Source organism: Amblyomma maculatum, chromosome 2 (genome assembly GCF_055883805.1).
Source record: "Amblyomma maculatum isolate TAMU_Amacu chromosome 2, ASM5588380v1, whole genome shotgun sequence".
Classification (NCBI taxonomy): domain Eukaryota; kingdom Metazoa; phylum Arthropoda; class Arachnida; order Ixodida; family Ixodidae; genus Amblyomma; species Amblyomma maculatum.
In genome coordinates this window covers 101,296,068-101,317,263 of record NC_139345.1, presented here as the reverse complement: position 1 = coordinate 101,317,263, position 21,196 = coordinate 101,296,068, and the positions used below count along the sequence as shown (strand labels likewise).

Here is a 21,196-nt window from a genome sequence, read left to right as displayed (position 1 = left end):
ACACACACACACACACACACACACACACACACACACACACACACACACACACACACACACACACACACACACACACACACACACACACACACACACACACACACACACACACACACACACACACACACACACACGCGCGCGCGCGCGCGCGCGCGTGCGCGTAAACGAAGGTTAATAACCAGTAGTTAACAGATCTTGACTGCTATACCAACTTTGTAGGCCTGTGCTCCGAATTTATTCAATCTACTTCAGTGTATATTGGACTCTCTTAACAGAGAAGTTCTTGTATTTCGCCTCCATCAATGTACGAGAGCTGCGGTCGGAGCTGAACTGGCGAACTCGTATTCAAAAGCCAGATGCCACATCCGTCGACGCACCGTGGCCAGTACATCATCAAAAATTTAATGCAGATATTGTTCATACAGTAATCAACGTTCACAATCGCTGTAGCAGAGACGGCGTTTTGGTTTAAGAGTTTTGACGCAGCGTTTCCAACATCCAGGAAGGCCCTTAGCTGAACTCTGCCAGTCCCTGACCGATGCGACTGCACTCTGAACGCCATGCACGCTCATCATGTGACACTGGGAGGCAAACATTAGAGGCCGTTTGGCTTCAGTAGGAAACAGAGTCACACAGTCTTAATATTGAACACTGGCCGCAGGCTTTTTATTGCCAGCCACGAATGAAAAACAACGTATTGTCGCTAAATGATCACAGCGTAAAAACACAAATAGTTTTCGCCACTGCTATTTACATTCCTTCGCACTGGATAAAGAGACCGCCTCTACAGCAACATAGTTGCAATATCACGCATTTTTTTACAGCGTGCCCTGGAGGGCGCGGTGGGCTGCGAAATGTGGCACAGAACACGCGCAGTTGTTGACTTCCGGACACTGCGCCATCAAGTTGAACAGTAAAGTTCGGAAAGATCAGGCACCTATGCACTCCCTTCAAACTACCCAATACGCGGATCAATCAGGCGTCCTTCGTTGAACTTCCGACAAATGGAGTTCAGCAATGGGTTCTTCACACCGCATGCACCATTGAAGTCATCCATGTCCACGTTGAACACCATCACGCCCCCGTAGTCTTTCTCCAGCACGAAGTCCACCTATGAAAGCAGCAAGTGGGAAAGCATGAGCCGCCCGCTGACTTACAGAAGTTTCGTTAAAAGCAACTCTATGATATGTCTAAGGCGCAAGTCGACCACAAAACGGTATAAATAATGAACATAATACTGGTTCTCATTCTAATTCGGCTGTAACTCTCAATGACGTCATTCTAACCGCATTTCATTGATGTTAACTTTGGTCGACATCACGCGCATTACTCCTAGCACTATAATGTCGCATGCATCACGTCAGAAGCGTACATTCTAGTGATCCTTCACAACCGCATCGCAGAATGTTTCATTACAGCAGCGCAACAGCACTTGTCGTAAAGAGCAACTTTCCTCAGCCAACTTTTCGATTTTTTTCTACATTCAACAGACGACGGCACGTAATAACTTAATTGAAGCCTTTAACTCCATTCTGTATTCGCGGTGGCCACGAAAACATGCCTGCGTACATAGCGCTGCATATGACTTGCAACGCGACCGACGCAGTATTACGCGTAAAGCGATAGAGGTAATTGATTGCTCGTGGTCAATTACGTTTTTCTGCAGTTTCGTAATAATCCGGTTACTTTTCCCACCCAGAAGGTTCCGGAAGGTTACAGAGAAACATCGGGCGTGGTGATGCTTGGCCCCACGACTTTATCTTCGCTTCTCCTATACGGTTGTTATTCTGGATGGAAAAGATCACGGTATCCGCTCTGAGGGACTCCAATCCCGACGAATGGTGTCTCAGCTTGTCACCCACTGCACACTTGATGCCACGCGTGCAGTATATTCTTTATTTGAAGAACAGAACAACTGTTGTTTTTTTACACCTACGCTGCAGGTTTGGCCATCTCTTTGAGGAACGCGAAAATGTACTGGCAGAACTTCCGATACATTTAAGGTAAATAGGTTACTCTGGAGGGGCGAAGGTGAGCTCTACCAGCAGATGGCCATGAATGCACATGCTACGGTTTCGTAAAAAATACTATATTTGCGATTTAACATCACCAGCGGAGTTTTAGCTTCCACAACAGAACGGTTGAGTTTTAGGCGGCGGAGGGGAAGGAAGGCTTCTGACAATTTCGAGCAACGCGCCGATCGGTCGGTCGGTCGGTCGGTCGGTCGGTCGGTCGGTCGGTCGGTCGGTCGGTCGGTCGGTCGGTCGGTTGGTTGGGTTTAAGGTTAAAATAAAGCAAACAGTAGTCGAATTTCTCCTGAAAATCCGCCAACGGTATCCTCAACGTGCAAAGAGGTCCGCCCGTTGCCGCACGACCACTCTGACGAATAATCACACCCTAAACAAAAGCGAAATTGGTTACGGGACTACAAGTAGGCAATGAAGGTGTTGTTTCTGGCATTGATTCAGTTATTTGTCATAATTGTAGGGTACCTTTATCTTATTCTGTGTAACCGATTGTGAGCGGGAATTTTTTTTCCTTGTGTGCGATAGCTATTATAAATAATAATAAAATTTCACTTTTTATTGTACGTTACCCTGCGCACATTCATCGATTGTAATGCAGGCCTCTCAGGATAAATCAATAAATAAATTGTTTAAGGCTGTTGCTGCGCATTTGTGTTACAATTTAAAACAAAATGCCACCTCTAACAACGACGAAATGTTACGCTCTCATATTCAGAACTATCGCACCCCTCCTGCATTAAATCACGCGTCTAGGGAGTATTTTTTACAGATCAATAACAAAGGCTCCTGCAAATATACCTTGGCTGAAACGCTTTCTTCGTCTTCGTAGCCGACCCACTGGTCACCGCGGTAGGCGTACGGACACTGGCCGACCTCGTCGAACTCCCGTCTCCACGAGAGCATGGTGATGTCCATGCATATCTGTGCAGAAATAAGACAAACGATAAAAAAAAATACATTATCAGTCCTTCATATAGTATGCACCAAGAGGATATATCTCGCATAAGTTTGTCTCAGTTCGTGCACAACATACCTCGTAGTAGGCTAGTATCTCGTCGGACATGACGTAGGGCCCCGGCAAGGCGTGCACGTCTCGGCGGGTAGGCGCAGCCAGCGAGTGTCTCCTGGGGTCCTGCAGTGTGTAGCTGCGTCCGTAGAAGGGAATGCCCAGCATCAGCTTCTTCTTGGGCGCGCCCAGCTTCACTAGCCTGTTCAGGCCGTCCTCCTGCGAGAGAGAAAATTATCAGCACGCCCTTCAAGCAATCTGATATGTTAACTTGCAAGAAATCGTTTTTATAGGTGCCGATGAAGTCACGAGGTTCGACGACTGTGCAGGTGATTAGTTTAGTTCTCTGTGATATGGTGCCACGCAGCTGGCTGTTGCGTTTTATGAGTGTGCTACAGTGGCATGGTTTTAAGGCGAAAGACTTTATAATAAGTTCATGAATGTTAACAGGATTTGTTCGCCCATGGAGGGTGTCACACCGTGATTGTCGAGAAATGAATTTATTGGTTAGTAAGATAATGGCTGTATGAGGTAGAGGGTGAATAAAATATCTGTATGCAAAACTTCGTTCATATGGAGTAATTAGTTAATTACAGTAAAAAAAGGTCAGTTTGACTTGAAAATAGCCAAGGACGATGATATATAATGCACAGACGTCAAAATAGCCGCAGACGTGTGCTGTGCAATGTCAGTGCATGTTAAAAGAACACCAGGTGGTCGAAATTTCCGCACTCCGCTACGGCGTCTCTCATAGTCTCAGTCGCTTTGGGACGTTCAAACCAATACATCAATCAATCATACTTAAGGAATACAAAAAAACTTGGGAAATAAGCTAGTTTCCAATATTAAGAAAGCATGATAACAATATTGCAACAAATCTGCAACAGTTTTCAACTATATAATTGTCCTAATGTCTTTATGGTAAAGGCTACCCACCATGTTCCCAGTGCATCAGCACAGTAGTGCGGCTTTGGCAGACAAATGTATTGACAATTTATCTTCTGGTGAATCGTGTGCGATTGGAAGCATGAAACTGACCAGCATGTCACCGCCCCAGTTGAATGTTCTGTATCCTTGAAGCCGTGCAGTGAACTAAAGGTGCCTGAATTTCTTTAAAATATGGATAAATCCACAGCGGTCGAGGCAGATGATATTAAGGCCGAGCCAACCATTGCAGTAGCCGACTTATTCTGCCTGCTCTTACGGCATATATATAGTAATAATGATTTGACCCAATGTGTTTTCTAGAAAGTGTGAAAACTGCGCGCGTGGTTGTCTTGCATATCGGTAGTCCGTACAAAAACATCAATGACTACAGGCCTATATCTGTCCTCCCTCTACTTTTCAAATTGCTAGAACATCTGAGAGCATGATTTTCGAAGATAGACAATGTTTTCCTAAAGAACAGTTCGATTTTCGAGAGAAAATGACGGCTGGAATGCCCTGCTTGCAATAAAGAAAGATATAATCTCTAATATAACGAGCAACCAATTCACAGTTGGAATATCTCTAGAATTCAAAAAGGCATTTATCTATTAAACACTATATTTTACTTTAGAAACTGTTGTTTTATTACTTTCGAAGAGTTGTCTTAAATGTTATCCACAGTTATTATCTGGTCGCATGCGGTATAAATGCCTGATTGCATTGTCATCAGTCACAGGTGAAGAAGCTATCGTACGATTTTGATGATATCACAGCCATCCCAAGAACTTCGGAAATAGTTCTATATGCTGATTAGACCAGCGTGGTTTTTACTGGTATCCTTCTTCTTAATGTTAATATTGAGGCAAATACCTGGCCGCCGCCGTGATCATTATGGTTGAATATCAATAAACTACAATTAGATATTAGTGCAACAAAGGTTATCTTATTTAAAGCATGCAACAAACCTGATGATCGGGGACTTTGGCTTACTTTAAAGAAAACAGCTTAATCGAATAGGTTCCTTACTACAAATTCCTAGGCGTCCTTTTTTTTTTTTGAACAACACTTTAGTTGGCTTTTGCATATTAATAAAATGCATGTGAACATACCAAGGTCACTCTGCGCATCATATAAAGTTAGGGACCTTGTTCTCATGTGGCTAAAGTGGCAGCTCTATTACGCCCTGATTCATTCCCATCTTCATTATTGTTTAATGATCTGAGGGTAAACAACAAAACCTAACCTTATAAGGCTGATCACCATTACATAAAAAAAAAATCTTCCGCAAAAACAATATTTCGAAAATCTTTCGCAAAATGATAATAGACATTCTCGCACTTAGTACAGAGCTCCATTCTAAATGTTAATCAGTAATTTGAGTTGAAACTTTTTTGTTATGTCTTTAAATAATTTAACGCAATGCTTTTAAGTTTCTGCGGTTTACCTATAGCAATAATGCGCGCTTTAGGTACAGCAATTACAAAGTTCCACTTGTGCGCTCTCACTTAACACCCAGCTTTCATACTTAATTCCCAGTCTTCTCACCAAACACACAAAGGTGACAGAAATTATTCGAAAATGTGTGTCCCATAATTTTTTTAAAGAGAACGCTAAAGCTTACCTTCTTTCTTGCAACAACTATTAATAGACTGTACTTAAAATATTAATATTCCTGGTGTATTGTTATTGTGAATTTGCTTGTACGACTCAATTGAATATATTTTGTATTTTTCAGTGTACAATGTGTTGTTGCAAAAGCATGCACTTTAAGTGTATAAGTCTACATGCCGAATGTATTTGTTGCTAAAATTATAATGTGACTGCCAGTCTGGTATGCCATTCACGATGCAACAAATTACAGGCGAAAAAAGCTGAGCAAAACGCTGGCGACAAAAACGTCTCCTCAAACATTTTTTTGTTTAATGTTATTTCGGTCAGCTGTTGGGCTTTATCACTTTTTTGATAATTTCTTCACGCCATAATATATAGGCATTATGAGTGCGATGTCAATGAGCTCCCACGAGATCATGCTGTGCTCAGATGCTCAAAACAGAAATACAGGTCACCGCCAAAGCAGGAAACGTGCGATTTCTCGGAGTGCTTCAGACGTACAGAGAAAAGCAGCAGAAAAAAGGCAAATGCGCATTCGGTGTGATGGGCGTCAATCCTCAAATTAAGCATGCTTTTACACAAGCAAGGTGCGAGAAGTGCACTAAGACAGTATAAGGTCTGAAAGTTTTGCAACTCAACTCATAACACCAAGTTTCTGAAAAACACTTCCTAAGAGATTTTCAGACATCATCCGAGGCCTGGACAGTTTCTGGAAAAATATTGCCTCTGCGATTATGATTTCTCTTGAATACGTTTGAGTAGCAAACGTTTATGCTTTTACGATTTGTATTCGCTCAATTTAGTATTCAGTGAAGTAACTCCACTGACACACTGACATCTACGCGAAGCGTGGCCAGGTGGATCCATCGTTAACGCCCACGGCCTAACATAAGGATCACATGATGTAATGGGAAACCATATGTCCGGTCACATCACAGTCACTTTATACATTATGTTAACGCCTACGCCGCTCACGCCGCAGTAAGTCACTGCAAATTCCATTGTAAAGATTACTGCGACCCAAAGCTACCAGTGAACTGTTTGGAATCAGTATAGAGTAATTCTGCAGAAATACCACTGAATATCTTCGTAAAGTAGCCGTGCGGATTTACTCTCATTTGAACCTGTGGCACCTGCAGGAGCCCACTATAGGCCCTGGCACTGTGGCTTGTCCACAGGCGTTTCATGGCAAACTGTCCCTGTGAACACATTAGTGCACAAGCAAACATGTAACTTACCGCGTTAAGCGCCGCATACTGTCCTCTGTCGAAGCAACGCCTCCTGAGCGGGCTGTGCACATCCGTGTAGCCCGTCCACGTGCCGCGCAGATCGTGAGTGAACACGTTGAACCAGTCCACGTATCTGCGACAGGTAATCGAATCAACCGTCAAAATAACCGGTTCGACTAATCTATGGCATACCATGCGCTTTACGGTAGGCCGTAAATTCATTCAATTGATTCATTGTTATTTATGCAGCACTTAATTCGCTATTCATGAGCAGAGCTTTACTGTACGGTACTTTGCTACACGTACTCATTGTTCGCCATCATAAAGCTACCAGGACTGTGTCTAGCACCATTCGTGCTGCGAGGGAGCCCTAAATTAGAGTTTGGTTCCGTGTTTCTTCACAACAGTCCTCGTGTCAAGCAATCTGCTTTTTAGAGAAACGTTGGCATTTATGCACCTTCTGCCGAAACCTTGCAAACCATACTTTTGATTGTCTTTCCTTTACTTATTCTATGCAGCGGACGAGAGCTGTTCATAACAAGGAGCGCTCCCTTCCTTCCTAGATAACTTTTCCCTCACACGCCCTTACTACTGTTACCTTATTACTGAACTGTGGCCCGCACCTAATTAATGCTCGTTGTATGTATTCCACTGCAGTTTGGCTATGTGTTTTACAAACCTCCATATGGTATGGCTATCTACGTCATCTCTTCATTCCTTCAGAAGGCAGAAAGAGTGAAATCTTTTTGGCATCCCAAACTAAGCGTAGCCGACCACCAAACGACAGCAAGCTCTCACCGCGACAAGGCAGCCACGTTGAAGCCGGTCTTGAGCAGCATTGGGTCAATGGGAATAGTCGCCGTCAGCATGAAGTCGTACTTCTCAAACTCTGCTCGCAGTTCCTAGAATTGCCAGAGAGTTCATGAAGGGAGTTAGCATAGTTTCCGGTAGCTATCGTTTTATTGAGGTTTTCCAGACTTTATTAATTATGGCTTTCTAGTTGCAGCATAGTGCTATTTGGGCTAGAAAGCAACGAGCTTTTTCGCAGCGGTAGTCGTGTCACGCGCAAATTTTGGCGCATAAGGAGTCATAGTCATGATAGTAAAAAAGCTTTCCAAGCAATAAACACCGATGTCGCCACTGTAGAATCCCTTAATTATCGACTGACCGCTGGCTGCAGACTAAGAGTTTCCGTAGCCAATCACGTTGCGACCACTGATAACGAGGCATTTGTGGCCACGTGATTCAAACAGGGCGTGAAAGGCCCAATGCGGAAGCTTGGAGCTGCTTCTAACCACGGCCCGGGATTTCTTAACTTGCGAGCAGTTCGTCACCTGTGTTCTTACTCAATTTACACTCCTAAAATAGTATCATTGGTACTTTAACTAGAACTATCACTAAGTCGACCAACCATGTGGTTCAAAGCAGCTTGCAAAACGGACAGGTGAAAGGAAAGAAAGTAAAGTTATGTCTTATAAGGAGACCGCTCTCGCACCACCAATGTATCGCGGGGAGATGGAAAGGCAGCGCACTAGGCAGTATTGCTCTCAACAGCCTTTCCTTGTTTCTTGATCCCCTACCTTCATCATGACGAGGAAGTTCTCCTTGTCGCCCGACCTTCCTCCGCGCACCATTGTGCCCGGATACTGCCACGATATGTCCAAGCCATCAAAACCGTACTGGCGCATCCAGCGAACAGCGCTTTTCACGAACTTCCGCCTGCATTGACAACACCAAGCAACAAGGCAATGATACTTCTTCATCTTCGTCTTTGTTTCCATGTTTTCTTTGTTCTTTTACTTTGACTTTGACTGCCTTACTTCTTTGGATATTTGCTTGCACATTTGTGTTTTCTTCTGGGTTCATTTGTTTATTTGTTTGTTTATTTGTTTGTTATGAGCATATCGCTGTACAGAGCAGCTACTCGAAAATATAGCCAACAAGAGCTCTCTCTACCTTGTTTGAGTAGTGTGCATAAAATATACTTCCACTCGCATCCGCATGCAGGTACAGTACTGTTGCTCTAATCCATTACTAAGCCCCTAAAACCAGTGGTATTATCTATCGGTGAAAATGTTGACTTGGAATTAGAACCCTAACAATTCCCTACAACATCGGCTTTATTTTATTGCAACTGGTGTTACATGCTTGTAATTATGCCTTGATAATGGATGCTGAAATTTACTGGTCCAACAGACCTAGGGCGTAGTTAAAAAACTCTGCGAGAGACGCCATTGGTCGCAGATCTGACAAGGAGGCGGTGGCTAATTGGCAATGACACTTCCGAAACTCTCTATGCCGCACGGTCTTCTGATACTGTCACAAACCGCACCCAGGATAGCAGTTCAGGGCCCGCCACTTCGGGTGAAGAAGCCTTAGTTGTGTGTGTGTGCGTGCGTGTGTGTGTGTGTGTGTGTGTGTGTGTGTGTGTGTGTGTGTGTGTGTGTGTGTGTGTGTGTGCGCGCGCGCGCGTGTGTGTGTGTGTGTGTGTGTGTGTGTGTGTGTGTGTGTGTGTGTGTGTGTGTGTGTGTGTGTGTGTGTGTGTGTGTGTGTGTGTGTGTGTGTGTGTGTGTGTGTGTGTGTGTGTGTGTGTGTGTGTGTGTGTGTGTGTGTGTGTGTGTGTGTGTGTGTGTGTGTGTGTGTGTGTGTGTGTGTGTGTGTGTGTGTGTGTGTGTGTGTGTGTGTGTGTGTGTGTGTGTGTGTGTGTGTGTGTGTGTGTGTGTGTGTGTGTGTGTGTGTGTGTGTGTGTGTGTGTGTGTGTGTGTGTGTGTGTGTGTGTGTGTGTGTGTAAAATGCAACACCTATTTACGTTTTCTTGAACGACATAAAAGAATTTTGTACACTTGGCCTCCCCTGCCCAATTTAACACCAGATAAGTTTCGTTAAAATAATAATATAAAAGCTTACCAACATCCACATTTCAAACAAAAAGAAGCATGAGCGAATTTTTTTCTATGAGTAAATTTGAGACATTGTGACCAACACTATACTGTCTATAAATGTGCGAAACATCCTCAATGCTTTTCTCAAACACTATGCAGTGGAACACACAAGGAAGTAATCTTAAAATGTGCCCGTTCCAGGCGTTATAGTGTTAAAGGTAGTAATCGACAAGCCCTACCGCATAAGGAACGAGCCCAAAGCCTCACCCACCGCGTGAGTCTCATGTCACTCACCTGCTGGAGGACCGGCTGACCATCGTCGAAAAGACGCTGTGTCCGTACTCCCAGCCTCCAACGGAAATGAGTGTCTTCATGTGTGAGTACCGCTTCTTGATGGATGTGAACTCATGATACAGGGCTGCGAATGAAACGTAAAATAATTTCCTAGGAACGCAGTTCCAGAGCTAAGTGCCAGGACTGTAAGATAAACTAAGAGATCATTTAACTTCTCTGAGTAACATTTTTGGTTTGCTTTGGTTTGGTGAATGGGGTTCAACGTCCCAAAGCGACTCAAGCTATGAGAGATGCCGTATGGAAGGGCTCCGAAAATTTCGCCCACCTGGAGTTCTTTAACGTGCGCTGACATCGCACAGCACGCGGGTGCCTTGCTTTCCACCACCAACGAAAAAAGGCCGCCTCCGCCAGAATTCGGTCCCGCATCTTAGGGCACAGCAAACGAGCGCCATAACCACTGCGTCACCACGGCGGGTAAGTACATTTTTTGAATGAGGAGATAGCTAATAAATCTGTCATACCTTTCCTCGGCTAATTTTGTTTATTTGAACCAAGTATGTTTTAGCACTAGCTGCACAAAATGCTGAACATAGTTTACGTTCAATATTTGAGATGATTTGCCTGATATTTTCCATGGCAGTTTTTTCCACTTATTGTTTACAATATTTCTAATGCATGGCATCATAAGCTTGCAGTCGATGAAGAGCGTCATGGTATAATCAGGATCAAAGATTGATGTTTGCACCTGATCTCATACCTGTATTGTTTACATATGTAGACATGCTGGACTCCATTTCGAACGTCTCAGAGTTTATGCTGACGAAGGCGAGTGTCACATAGCTGCACATGTGTCCCGGTATGTCCGAGACGTGGTAGTCCATCGGACTGGGCCGCGACGCAGCCTCTCCGTAGTAGTAGCACACCACGGGCTTCTTCTCATCATCATCTGCAGAGAACACGCCCAAGACACGTCCAGAATATATCTAGAACGCCTTCGAAACGAGAACAGTTCACAGCACCGCTGCCGTTTTGAAGATGCACACCATGGCAGCAATTTCAACGCTACACCACCCTCAAGCGTATAGTTTCTCTAAAAAATTCTAAGACTCACGTGATGCCGCTTTGAGTAGCTGGACGACGCATAGAACCATAAGCGTTTGTAGCCACATCTTGTTCACGGGCTTCGTTCCTGTACACCAATAAAACAAGAAGAAAAAATAGACATTTTCAACGTCGGTGACAGTAGCGTCGCCTAGAATCCTCGCCACAAATTGAAACTGTCCCCGGTCATGGAACGTCCACGACTACGAGCATAATACTCATGGCGAGCACTTTTGAACAATGTTGCTGTGAGCCTCCTCTTATTCGCTCAATTTATGACAGAAATCGCTGGATTATCTTGTCTGGCCAAAACAATAAATCACTGCTGATTTTGTCACCTCTCGATTACTCTGAAATATTCGTCGGATGTCCAACGTATATTATGTGCGTTATTTCTTCGTAAGAGCACTTTCTTCCTAGAGCAAACCAAGGTGTTTAAACTTTCCCAATGGGTCTAATATGGCACAATATTGTCGACGTACCAAAGACGATAACAAGTTTACGGTGAGATATTTCGTTTTCGCGTTTAAAGAGGCGGTTGCACGGCCACGTCACGTGTATTTGTTTTCAGCTTGTGCATAAAAAGCGCAAAAAAAGACATTTTATTCTAGGCCAAGATCTGCACTATGTGCCAGCCTATTCGAGCTTTCTACGTTCAGCAGACAAGGGAACGTGGTGGACACGAAAGCGTACCTGAGTACATGGCTCTGCATATGCCTTGCATCGCGTCCGACGCAGTGTAACACGTAAAGCGATAGAGGTAATTGACTGCTTGTAGTCAATTACATTCTCTTGCAGCTTCGTAATTAACCGATTACTTTTTTTTTTTAATGGAGCCTATTCGAGCGGACCTTAGTTCAGAAACTGCGGGTTCTTTCGGCTTTTGCACACTACATTTCGGTACAGCCTTCAAGAAATGTCTAGTAAGGGCACATATTTCCTGTTTTCGTGCTTGTTAGTAGAAACTTCAAGCGCAGGTGATGGGCATATGTCTTGAACTGCAGAGATGTACCCCTGCCCAAGACATAATTGAGGAAGCTCTTGCTTGCCCAGTATCGGTCTACTTATCGCAAGAACTACTTCGAGTGCTTTGGCATCTGCTGATCAAATATTGTCGTAAACCACTCTCAATGCTTCCCAACGTTCGGCCGAGCATCAATTTTTCGCAACGCTCTCCGAGGCTACCGATCTCATACACCGAGGTTTCGCTCTCCCACATCATTTTTAGCAAGGTGGACTCTAAATCTTAAGTGAGCTTGCGTATTCCTGGTATTCTAAAGAAATCGTCGGTACCAGCAGCTAAGGTGAGGCAACTAACTTTAAGGATATGACGCGAAAGCATTAGTGACTTCCGTCCGCCGTTCCCTTTGCGGATCCTCATTCACGTTCGTCCATTTTCAATTCACGGTGAACGCCATGACGTAATGCAATCGTCATCGTTCGATTAGAAGGGCCGTCGCTTGCAACGAATAAGTATTGGGCATTTAGGTTGACTCGCGAACTCCACAAACTGCTTTAATTGCACAACTGAGACTGGAGCTTGTACTTGCTCTACACCTGCATACGTGCTCGAAAGAATGACATTGGCCGCTTCCTTAGTGCGTTTCGAGAACAGGCCATTCTCGGAGTACATTGGACTGACGTGTTTGGCCGGAGCGATGGAAAGCTCTCCAGGCAATGTCGGCACTACTTGACATCACTTGCTCAGCACGGGTAGTGATTCGCGGTTGTGATCTCGCTCTCTCCTGATGTGACCGCGTCTATATTCCCGTCTCTTTTCTGCTCCCATGGCCATCCTTCATAGCCACATTCTTCTTCTCTTCCCATTCCCCAGTGCACAGTAACAGACCAAATGACCAGCCTTCGGCCCGAGCGCGCTGCCTTTCTCTCAAATCTTCTTTTCAGCTGCCCTTGGCTGCGGGCTATCAACAAAAAAAAAAAAAAAAATCTACTGACGACGCCAGCCACCATTCATATTAGAGAATGGAAAACTTTTGGAAAACGATCAGCATATCTTCTATGGACGCGAAAGGAAACTGCGGGGCCTTTCTGACCTGCTTTAAAGCTGGCCGCGGCTCTGACATGCACTCGTTTGTAGTGTCATCCATCTTCTCTCTGAGACTTTGGAACTCTCATAGGTATGGGTGGCATCATTATAGTTTGGCTGCTATTATACATATGAGTATTCAAATGTGTAGGTATAAGTTGTGTTGTGCTGGGTTTAATGGCGGATGAGCAACTTAGGCTATCATAGCCCTTAACATGAGGATGAATGAGGTGTAAGTGCGCTCTGCATGTTTCACCATGCATGAGCACCGCTTTCTCTTATCGGTGGCCTTCATTTAAGCGTATTAGACAGCAAAATACGCCTACGGTGAGATATAGATAAGAGGACTTTCGAATTAGTGATTGCCATTATTTCGCGTTATTGTATAAAGGGTTCTAAATATAGCGACATTCTCTGTACGAGCTATTTGCTACGGTATCTGCATGCTGAGATCTTAACTCAAGGGCGGCCGGCAGCTTTTTTTTCGGCGATCAGTCGGCTCAGTACACGCAGTCGCCAACGCAACCCATCAAAGCTATAGGATCAAAGGCGAGGATGTTAAGACATGGTTCACAGCGCCCATCAGTAGTCAAGGCTCATTTATGCACACCTCTCATGGAACAATAGATTTTGCAGGGTATAAGCCTGGACGCGTAGGGGTAAACACCCTTAGGCCATTGTACAGAGTCTAAATAAGACAGATCACGTTTTCGTCAAGGTTACCTTACGCAATTATAATCTTATCGCTTTATGAGTGGGATATGAGGCTGCCTCTGCGAGAGTTGCAAACGTAGGGTTTCTTATAACCATGGAATTTTTTTTTTCTTTTTGCAATACTTCTTGCGAAATAAAGAACATACAAAGCAGTGATTCCCAACTTGAGTGTTTAATAAATATCTAAATCTAAGTAGCCCCTGCCACTCGGGCGCGGCTGAACTCCTTTCAACACCTTTCACCCAAGGACGTCAGGGAAATGCGAGCCGTGTCCCACGGCAGTCGTTTAAAGAAGGAAGTTTAAGGAACTTCCTACCGAAAGGAGATCAATCGCCTCTCTTGAAAGATGAAGGGAGTGCTCTCGTTTTTAATTCGCTTTACTTCAAAGTCCCTAAATAAAGTATTCAATAACTTCATGTTTACTTTTAAATTTATTAGTTTTATCGCATAAAATTAGTGTTCCAGCTCGGTTAGTTCTATTTTATCATTGCGACTGCACCGTGCTTTTGAAACAGGCGCTTTACTGCGCCTACGTCACTTGTTTTGATATACCGCATGCACGCGCACGCCTGCACGTGTATACAGACGGCGAGCGCAACGGTAGCACGGTATGGCTATCACTCGTTATGCGACTAAAACGCACCAAAACATTATCACGCTGATGACAACTGCGAATGAAACGGCGGAAGAGTGCAGCGACGGGAACGCCAAGTTGAAAACGCCACACATGGCGTCCAACAGAGCGGACAAAATCGCTGTGTTTAGAACATGCTCGTTGTTTAGCAAACGTGTTTTTCACGACGATATGTCCAGATAATTGCGTTTTGCGTAGAAGAAGCGTAAAAAATATATCTGTTGTTTTGAAAGTTATTTTTGCATGTGTTGTACAAAATAAACAGCGCCTAACGGTCCCCTAGCGGCTTCTCTAAGAAGCTTGTTGCAGGCCCTGTGGCACGGCGACGACTCCTTTGAAGCGAAACTCCTTATGATTCCCTTGCGCTCCTTTAGACCAAGGAAATCAAAGAGTAAGGTAGTTTTGAGTCGGTTGTGTGACAGGGATATAACTTACCCTAATGCGGCAGTATACCGCTTTACAAAATGAGCAAGAGATTCATGTAAAAAATTACCTCATCGGCTTGGATCCAGATCGCATTCTACTGGTTGTACTGAACAAAGGCTTCGAAGCCGTTTGGATGAAAGGCCTACGTTATTTTATCACTTAAAGTATCCCAGAAATTCCGAAACGGGCTCACATGACGATACTATAAAGCAGCGGTTTCTTTTTGGACGTGAAAAAAACTGACAAAGAAAGACAGCAACTTTGCGAGCGAAATAGGAAAAATTTATGAATCCATGGAGATTGCGTAAACTTCTCCCAAATGTGTGCATACATTTTTCCTGCATCCAGGCGCCTTATCGTCATTAACAAAACAAACACTTCTACAGGTGCGTTCACTCGAGAAACACTGAACGACATAAGTGCTACGCTACATTAAGTTCCTTTTGATTGATAACAACACAAGATCAAGAACTTCATCGATGCAAGCGAAAACAAATCGCTAGCCACTGCGATTGGGCGAAAGCTGGCAAGCGTTCTTTTTTGCCAGCCCGCATCACACACGGAAACCATTAACGAGCGCCGCTGGTACTTTTCACGCATTCCGCGCACTGAGCGAGCACGCCCATTGCTTTTGTGTAACAGCTCTCTGGTCGAGCGCCCTTGTTCAAGGTGCCAATAAGTCATTATGGCTCGCCAGACGTTGTGCAAACTGGTCAGCGAAATGAGGACACATGGAGCGTTTCGAAGGCTGGCCCTTTTCCAGAAACAGCAGCAGACATCGCTCTTTTCGTCTTTTCGACAGCTCGTACCTGATAATTGAACAAAACAAACGAGCTGTTATGTCGCAGCATTGGACGAACGTTGTTCGTTTTAATGAACGCAAAAGTTGTTTGTTTTAGGCGCGAAAAAAACAAAAACAAAACAGAAACAGTATTTTCTAAATTGGGAACAAGTTGTCTGACTACACCAAGCACCTTCAAGTAAGTCCGCTCTGTCAGCTTGTTCTCTTCTTATTTTTGCACTAATGCGCGCTTCCGCAAGAGTATTATGATGATTTCCAGTGGTCGCGCGCGGAAGTTTTCCTTGCTTCGCGATATGGCGATTACGATTTCCACCAATCCGACCAGTAGGTGTGCTGCGCGTATTTCGCTGGTCGTTTGGAGCAACTCCATTCCAGCTCAATCTGTCGACCAGAGTAGGATTTCGCCGGAACCTCTAGTCAGCGTTGTCATCATTTCCGCAAGTTGGTAATTTTTTCTTTGTTTTTGTTTTTTGCTGCTTTAGTGGCTTCAGAAATGGCGGTAAAGCACACCAAGCATCGTATAGCGTCTCCCATAGAGTTCTTAAGAGTAAGAAGCTCTAGGGTGTCGCTTGCAAACGGATTAGCGCTCGCGATGTCTGAATCTAAAACCGAGTATTCGGCGACGATGAAGTTAATATTTACGAAGTATTCTTGGAGCCACATTTCGCTTCCGAAGGTAGTTGGATACACATCGTCGATATAGTATGTACTCTGACGAAGAGGTACGTATACGCATTCGCGTATGCGAAAAAAAAAAAAACTGCGCTTAACCTTGTATGCATGCGTTTCGTGTGCAGCGGCTAATACCTACTTTAGCGCAGTTCAGTGGCAACTTTCACGAGTGCACAGCGTTAACCACGTGCGAACGGTGGGAACGCAAGTTGTAAAGTACCCTCCCCCCCCCCCCCCCCACACACACACACATACACACACCCCTTTCGCCTATTCAATAGCAACACATTTGGTGCCAGGATGCGACCTCAGCATCCAGAACCGGCTTAGCCGCGATTACTTCCGCCATTCGCTCTGCATCTTCTGCTAGTCGGCAAAGGTTGATTAGTTCTGTAGGGGTTTAGTTCGCTCTGTTTCGAATCGGACGCCCAACCTCAATCGACCAGGGGTGTTCGCCATTTTCTAAACAATGTAATAGCAAAAGCAGCTAACAGTCCGCGCATACCTCACAAGTAGTTTCTCGGTAGACACGAAACGCTCAAAAAGAGCAGATGCACCCACTATCAGGAACTGTGTACATCAGAATCAAAACACCTTATATTGCACTGAACATCTTTTTCACGGTGAAGATACAGAATTCAGCCCTTTCAACATGACGCGTCCACCCTAGCCCACCTCAATAAACATCGCAAAAAAAAATACAATCACCCATCGCAGCACAACATGCAATTGCGGCATATGGCAGCGACCGCAGCCTGTCTTGAGTAGTGTAAGGGAGGCCCGCTAACAACGTGCAGGTCTGTGGGACTGGAAGAAGAGAGAAGAACAGAAAAGGTGGGAAGAACCAAAAGAAGCTACACCCCACCTTCCTAATTCCTCAAAGAGCGGCCGACAGCCATCCCTTCCTTCCTAATAAATGTTTTATCCATTCATTTCATTCCATGTCCATATGCACATTTCAACACTGCCCCTCTAAAGTCAGTAGAGCCCGTTAACGAAACGCTGATCCTCTCGCGCCTAACGACGCTACGCGAAAGCATTCGTGTGTCATCACATGGCGGATCTGTCAATTTATTCGCATCAAATACCGGTGGGCCCAACTGGTACGTCCGCTCTGCCCTGAATCTGAAGAAGTATCCATAAATCGTCCGAGGAGTCAACAACGTAGACACTTCATTGGGATTTCTTCTTCCAAAGTCTTCCTTCATTTTTTTTTTTTTTTTGCGATGTTTATTGCCTCGGAATACAAAAGGAATGTTACGACTATGTTCCCGTCCGCCCAGAAAGAAGGGCGGAGTGAAGCAGCACGCGTCTGCCGGTAGTGCTAGAGTTAAGATATATTGAAGCTTGACACTGCAATACACAGTTTTTTGTGGAGGAGACTTCCTGCGTGCGTTCGAGCTGTCGGGATGCCCCTGGCACTGTTTCCGCAAGCCTCACGGGGAGTCCAAACGAAAGGCTTCCTGTGCCTGCTCCTCAACTTCCTGCGTGATTTCAGAGCTTTCAAAACACGCCAACCCTTGCGTGAACGCATGCTATCCGAAGACACCTTCGGATGTGAAACCACCTCCATCTTGTCATGGCAAGTTAGGTCTACGGAGCGCTGTGCTCGCCACGAGCATTGTCCAAGAATCGGCTCTTGTCTGGTGTCATTTCGCGATATCTGTGATTCGTACGACGGGTAAACTCTCAGATTCATAACGATAAGATCGGATGTCTGATTGACGTCTAATTCTACAATCCTGCTTTTGTGAAAAATAGCGGTGCAATTCCCAGGTGCGACATCTACAAGCAGATGTCACGCCGTATACCGTCACAAAGCGCTGATCATGTTTGAAAAATTATTAAAGCGAATGAATGGGGGGAAAACATGTGTGCACAAAATTATAGGGTCCGCCATTTAACAACTCTGTAGCCTGGTTAATACCAAATTAAATTTCCGGGCGTCGCTCACGCGTTTGTGTGTGTGTGTGTGTGTGTGTGTGTGTGTGTGTGTGTGTGTGTGTGTGTGTGTGTGTGTGTGTGTGTGTGTGTGTGTGTGTGTGTGTGTGTGTGTGTGTGTGTGTGTGTGTGTGTGTGTGTGTGTGTGTGTGTGTGTGTGTGTGTGTGTGTGTGTGTGTGTGTGTGTGTGTGTGTGTGTGTGTGTGTGTGTGTGTGTGTGTGTGTGTGTGTGTGTGTGTGTGTGTGTGTGTGTGTGTGTGTGTGTGTGTGTGTGTGTGTGTGTGTGTGTGTGTGTCGCATGTGTGTACAGCCAGGCATGTTGGCACGTCAGACACAAATATCCCGTTGGAGATAAAAAGAAAACTACCATCACTTGCAAGGTTAATTTTTGGCGAGAGTGCCTCACCTTTTAAAAACTTCAAGCTATTATTTTGTGCCCCCCGAAAATTTTAAAATAGCGAAAAAAAGAAACAACCAATATTAAGGGTGAACCAGCAAGACAACACCATACTTTGGTAGACATCGGTGTGTCGCGGCTTATGATGAAAAAGAAAAGAGAGTTGAAAGGAAGCAGTGCGTTCAAAAGCAAAATTAAACTCTTAGTTTGCTGTTGGCGGTTTAGCTACCATCGATAAGCTCGCTAGCAACCACGTCAACACGTTACCAAGACGCACTCAGCCTCAGCCACTAATTTTCAAGCAGAGGAAAAGCAGCCTTCTCGCGCCCACTCACACCTTTGTCGACGGCGGTCTCAACCCTTGCCTGCTGGGAGCTGTCGAGAACGGAGCTTTGTTCTTCGGCGTCGTCGTCCGCACGACCAGCGGTGCGAGCAAGCGACGTTCGAGTGGCCCCAAGGTGGTGTTATGTCGGTGCGCTCTGCTCCAGGTGCTCGACTGAACGCTTTCGGGAAGCCCGGCCGAAGGGCGCTGACTAATAAAGTTTCTCTTCTCCTCCTCCTCCTTTCCACAATGCTGGCCTCCTCCTTTCCACAATGCTGGGGTGAGGGAAATCCCTCACAGAAACTCAAGCTCCTTCCCCCTCCCCACTTTGCCCCGCCACACCGCATCCCGTCACTTTGCCCCGCACTTACCATACGCGTGTGCCCCCCGTGCAACTTTCTCGCTCGCACCCTGTAATCCGGTTCGGCAGTGCTGGTCAGCTTGTGGTCGCCGCTGCTGCGCCTATTAGCAGAGCGCATCGGCACACTCTTGTGCCGTTGCTCCTTTTGCTCGCGAAAGGGTCTTTCAACCACCCTCTCTTTCGACGCAACAGGCGAGATGTTCAGTGGGGCGTGACGTTGCTTTCGACGGCGTTTAGCGACAGTCCGTCGGTTAAGCACCAAACCGTGCGCTCGGCTTTCAAGGAGCGTGACCATGACAGTTAGGCGGGCCAGCGGGGCCGCATCAATAAAACTGACCTCTCTTAACCTAATGATCCATCAAACGACCCCGCCTCTCCATCTATTATAACGAAGTTTCTCCTCTCTCTTCTCTTCTCTTTTTGGGCACGTGTCTGATGATCAAGTTTCTCTTTCTCCTTTTGTGTAGTCTTCAAAACCCACTCGCAGCACGAATAAAACAACGACAGGAAGAAAACACACACGACAGGACGTATGCTGACGTCCTGTCGTCCTGTCGTGTGTGTTTTCTTCCTGTCTTTGTTTTATTCGTGCTGCGAATGGATTTTAATATGGATCATTACCAATTGGCCCAAACATCGGTGTTATTGCACAGTAGTCTTCAAGCTCGAACGAATGGTGTGAAAAATCCCGTGTTACAGTAGAACGAAGGGGACTTGAGAGGACTAGGAAGAGGACTAGCCCACTGCAGGCCTTCGCCCTGCAGTGGGCTAGTCAGGCTGATGATGATTATGATGATGATAATGAACTCATATATTCACATACAAAAATGTCATCCCATTATTAGTTGCCATTGCATGTGGGAAGCTAATCAAGTTGATGTTCCCTGCTGTGGTATGAAGGACTCCTTTCGTGAACAGTGCGAGAACTTGAAAACATACGAAAAACTGTTGCGACTACATTTTCTCGGTTAAAAACTTCCAGTTTATTTCGTAACGGTACAAGGGAACTTCGGTTTCTGCTGCAGTCTACGTGTCTCGTTCATATGTCCCAGTGATCGCATTACTGCGCGCTTTGTTTGGTGGATATTTCATGTCAGGACCTGAAGCTAGTGCCGAGTGGCAGCATTATGTAACCCTAAACTTGCAGAATTGATCCAGTGCGGCTTATTTTCTCTGAGGTAATGCTGATTGTTCACTTGGAACTCTTTTGATATTGCGAATAAGTACAGCGATGTACAGGGTCGTCCACATTTAGGATTTCGACGTTTCCGGTTCCGACGTTTCTACCAATCAGAGCAGGACGAAAACGCTGAAAACTACATTTCTTAAAACTATGGAAGCTCGGAATACGGGCCCAGGTGTGCTAGCATATCAGAAGGGAGGAGGAGGAAGATGAGGAGGAAATGCAAGGATGCTAACCCGTAACAGCAACCGGTTTGCTACCCTGCACTGGGGGAAGGGGGTGAGTGGATATAAAAGTTGTGAGAGAGGGATGGTTGAAGTTAGTACAGTCACATCACAGACATGCCACATCACATCACGTCACGGTCATATCACTTAACATAAAAGCAAACTCATAGTCTTTCGATTAGGCCTGTGCTTTTCATAAAGCGGAGCAGTGCATATCAGGCAGGGCATATAATTGCTTCGAGGATATTATGCGTGTCTTTCTGTGAAGATTTGCGTGAGGTCATCGCATAACATATCTTCTCAAGACTGTTGGTCAAAGGTCTGATCCAAGCTATCCAAATAGCAATCCTGAAGGCTGAAAATATTATCGGGTATAAATATTATTGTCTTGCT

General features: G+C 45.2%; 1 protein-coding gene across 1 annotated transcript; it reads right to left on the bottom strand.

Annotated features, from left to right (window-relative positions):
- Window positions 1–238: 238 nt before the first annotated feature.
- On the bottom strand, window positions 239–19,239 carry LOC146199421 (endochitinase-like). Its single transcript, XM_084592764.1, has 10 exons — window positions 19,046–19,239; window positions 11,088–11,165; window positions 10,734–10,922; window positions 9,977–10,100; window positions 8,381–8,519; window positions 7,599–7,702; window positions 6,810–6,933; window positions 3,061–3,252; window positions 2,826–2,948; window positions 239–1,111 (listed from the first exon to the last, which is right to left on the bottom strand). The coding sequence occupies exons 2-10, from the start codon at window positions 11,143–11,145 to the stop codon at window positions 956–958; spliced, it is 1,209 nt and encodes a 402-aa protein (XP_084448890.1). The 5' UTR covers window positions 11,146–11,165; window positions 19,046–19,239; the 3' UTR covers window positions 239–955.
- Between the last annotated feature and the right edge of the window lie 1,957 nt (window positions 19,240–21,196).

What these genes read in the sequence shown, in the direction of transcription:
- LOC146199421 (XM_084592764.1), bottom strand. Translation starts at nt 11,145, where the DNA reads ATGTGGCTACAAACGCTTATGGTTCTATGCGTCGTCCAGCTACTCAAA. An exon ending in GCTACTCAAAGCGGCATCAC is followed by an intron (nt 10,923 to 11,087) that starts GTGAGTCTTAGA and finishes TGTTCTCTGCAG; the next exon opens with ATGATGATGAGAAGAAGCCC. An exon ending in ACTTCCTCGTCATGATGAAG is followed by an intron (nt 7,703 to 8,380) that starts GTAGGGGATCAA and finishes TGGCAATTCTAG; the next exon opens with GAACTGCGAGCAGAGTTTGA.